Source organism: Aptenodytes forsteri, unplaced genomic scaffold, assembly GCF_000699145.1.
Source record: "Aptenodytes forsteri isolate BGI_AS27 unplaced genomic scaffold, ASM69914v1 Scaffold54, whole genome shotgun sequence".
In the NCBI taxonomy this organism is placed as follows: domain Eukaryota; kingdom Metazoa; phylum Chordata; class Aves; order Sphenisciformes; family Spheniscidae; genus Aptenodytes; species Aptenodytes forsteri.
The window spans coordinates 7854735-7857054 of NW_008796044.1; the positions used below are offsets into that span (position 1 = coordinate 7854735).

General features: G+C 45.6%; 1 protein-coding gene across 1 annotated transcript in view; it reads right to left on the minus strand.

The window, feature by feature from the left end:
• Positions 1 to 386: 386 nt before the first annotated feature.
• DUSP1 (dual specificity phosphatase 1) overlaps positions 387 to 2320 on the minus strand; it is a 7829-nt gene continuing 5895 nt past the window's right edge. The window contains exons 2-3 of the mRNA XM_019473778.1: positions 1934 to 2153; positions 387 to 1434 (exon numbers count right to left, since the gene is read on the minus strand). Of these exons, the coding sequence (XP_019329323.1) occupies positions 1064 to 1434; positions 1934 to 2153 (591 nt within the window). The 3' untranslated portion in view covers positions 387 to 1063. The remainder of the gene's footprint in view (positions 1435 to 1933; positions 2154 to 2320) is intronic.

The window sequence follows — 2320 nt, forward strand, 5'->3', positions numbered from 1 at the left end:
GTAAACAAGTAATAAGGAAGCTTCTTCCTCCTTCCTAGGAGAAGGACTATTTTAAATTGACTGTAGCCCTGTGCCCAAGTCTCAACTGGCTCAAATAGCTACAGTTCTGTGGCCATCACTGCAGCCAAATCCACCTTACAGCTGAGAAGCCAGCCTTGGCTCTCTGCCACTGCGTGTAATTATATGGGGACAAAGAAAAGCTCAGGTTAAAAAGCAGCAGTTTCTAGTCAATTATGTTGTTTAAACCCATTTTTCTGTCTAGTTCAGTCAAGACCCGAGGTCAGAGTTGAAAACTCAGATTTTTCTCTTGCAGCTCCTCATGTGGAAGCTCCCAGGTGATTTTTGGGACTGTAAAATGCAAGCTTTTAAAGAATGTATCATCCAGCTCAATAGAAATATCATAATTTATTCTGTTTGTATAAAAAAGTTAATCATGTAACAAAACTATGTCTTCATAAGAAGAAATATATTATTTCACATCATAAATAAATCAGCAAAATCAACACATAACCCTTGGCAACTCAAAAAAGCACTCGCCTGGTGCTTTCACGTCAGTGCTTAGGAAACAAGGAGAGCTGACATATATACACACACAGGATTACAGTACCAAAAAATACTGAGGTATTTGTTTTTTCTAGAAATGAAACTTTAAGTATGTGAAGGCAAAAAAACCCCAATGCATTAATGTAAAAATAAATAAATAGGACTGTCATATAAAAGGGGAAAGCATCAGTGTTGCTCAAAGTGTCCAGGAATGGGAATACTGGTGAGCATGCTACTAACATGGAGCAGGCTTAGGACAGACAGAAGACAGAGGAACAGCTCAGGAAAAGACAGTGTCCTTTGATCTGTGTAGACATCCAGGTATCAGCTTTAAAAGTCAGCAGAAAAGTCAGTAACACCTAGTTCTCTGGCACTGGGTGAGCTCCTCTCCGTTTACGACACTGTTCTGGGATGCACGGATGGCTCCCCACAAAACACAAGTGACTGATGACACTGTCCTTGTAGTTATTGCACTTCTGAGACAGTAAGTCTAAGTTCTGACCATATTTTCACCCGCTTTTCAGCAGCTCGGGGAAGTGGTGATGGGGCTCTGAAGATAGCTTAAAGCACTAGACGAGGTGTGAACAGGGATGGAGACCGGAAAGTTAAAAACCGTGGTGGTCGATGCTCCTCTGTCCAATACTGACATAGCAGGGCTACCAGCTTCTGCTGAGCAGTTGGGGGCAAGGACCTGCGACTCAAACTGAAGCAGCTGCCCCATGAAGCTGAAGTTTGGGGAGATGATGCTTCTTCTCTGCTTCACAAACTCAAAGGCTTCATCCAGTTTGACTCTGTTGGTCCTCATGAGATAAGCAAGGCAGATGGTTGCTGACCGGGAAATGCCAGCCTGGCAGTGCACAAATACCCGTCCTCCATCGTTTTTAACAGAGTCTGAAAGAATTAAAATACGCAGTTAGCAAACAAGTCCCACTGCTTCCAGCGGTGGGAAAGCACAGGCTGCTGTTTTACATTTCTTTAATCCATCCCTTCCTTAGCCTAATAGGTGGACCCGGTGCTTCTGAGACAAAGAGAGCCTTTGTCCTGAGGGAGCCAGCAGTCCAGCTATTTTCATTCTGGCCTCCAATTCCAATTATACTAATAGCTCCTCCAGGTCACTTTAGCAGTCTTGCAAGATTACTTTAATACTGATCCACTTAAATTCACTAGCTCTTTTCTGCAAGATTCAAGATTTCAAACAGCTTTGTGAGGCTAAGATTATTCCTCCGAGTAGAATAAAATTAATGGAAGCGTTCCCCGAGCGTATCTCCCCGATGGAATGAAATTCCCCAATCTCAAATGTAGGTTTTACTGGGGAAAACAATGCCCCAGAATCACTTCCCAGGGTACATCGCCCCAGAAAAAGAACAGACTGTAAAGAGCGCTCATTTACCTATGAAATCAATCGCCTCGTTAAACCAGGAGCTGATATCTGCCTTGTGGTTGTCCTCCACGGGGATACTTTTATACTGGTAGTGCCCTTCGAAGTGGTTGGGGCAGTTCGCTGAGACATTGATTAACGCTGTGATCCCCAAAGCATCCAGCATGTCTTTTCGGGAGGCATGGTAAGCGCTGCCCAAGTAGAGGAACGGCAGGATTTCCACCGGCCCACCCTAAAACAGAAAGGACGGACAGCCGGTTAACTTCGCTCGGTAGTTTCCAAACAGCCTCCCCTCCTCTCCTCTCCTCGCACGAAGGCGGCAGGCTGCCTCGTCTTAGCGCAGCGCCTGCTTGCTCCCAGGTCTCGCACGCATCCAGCGGAGCCGCCCGGCCGCCCCCC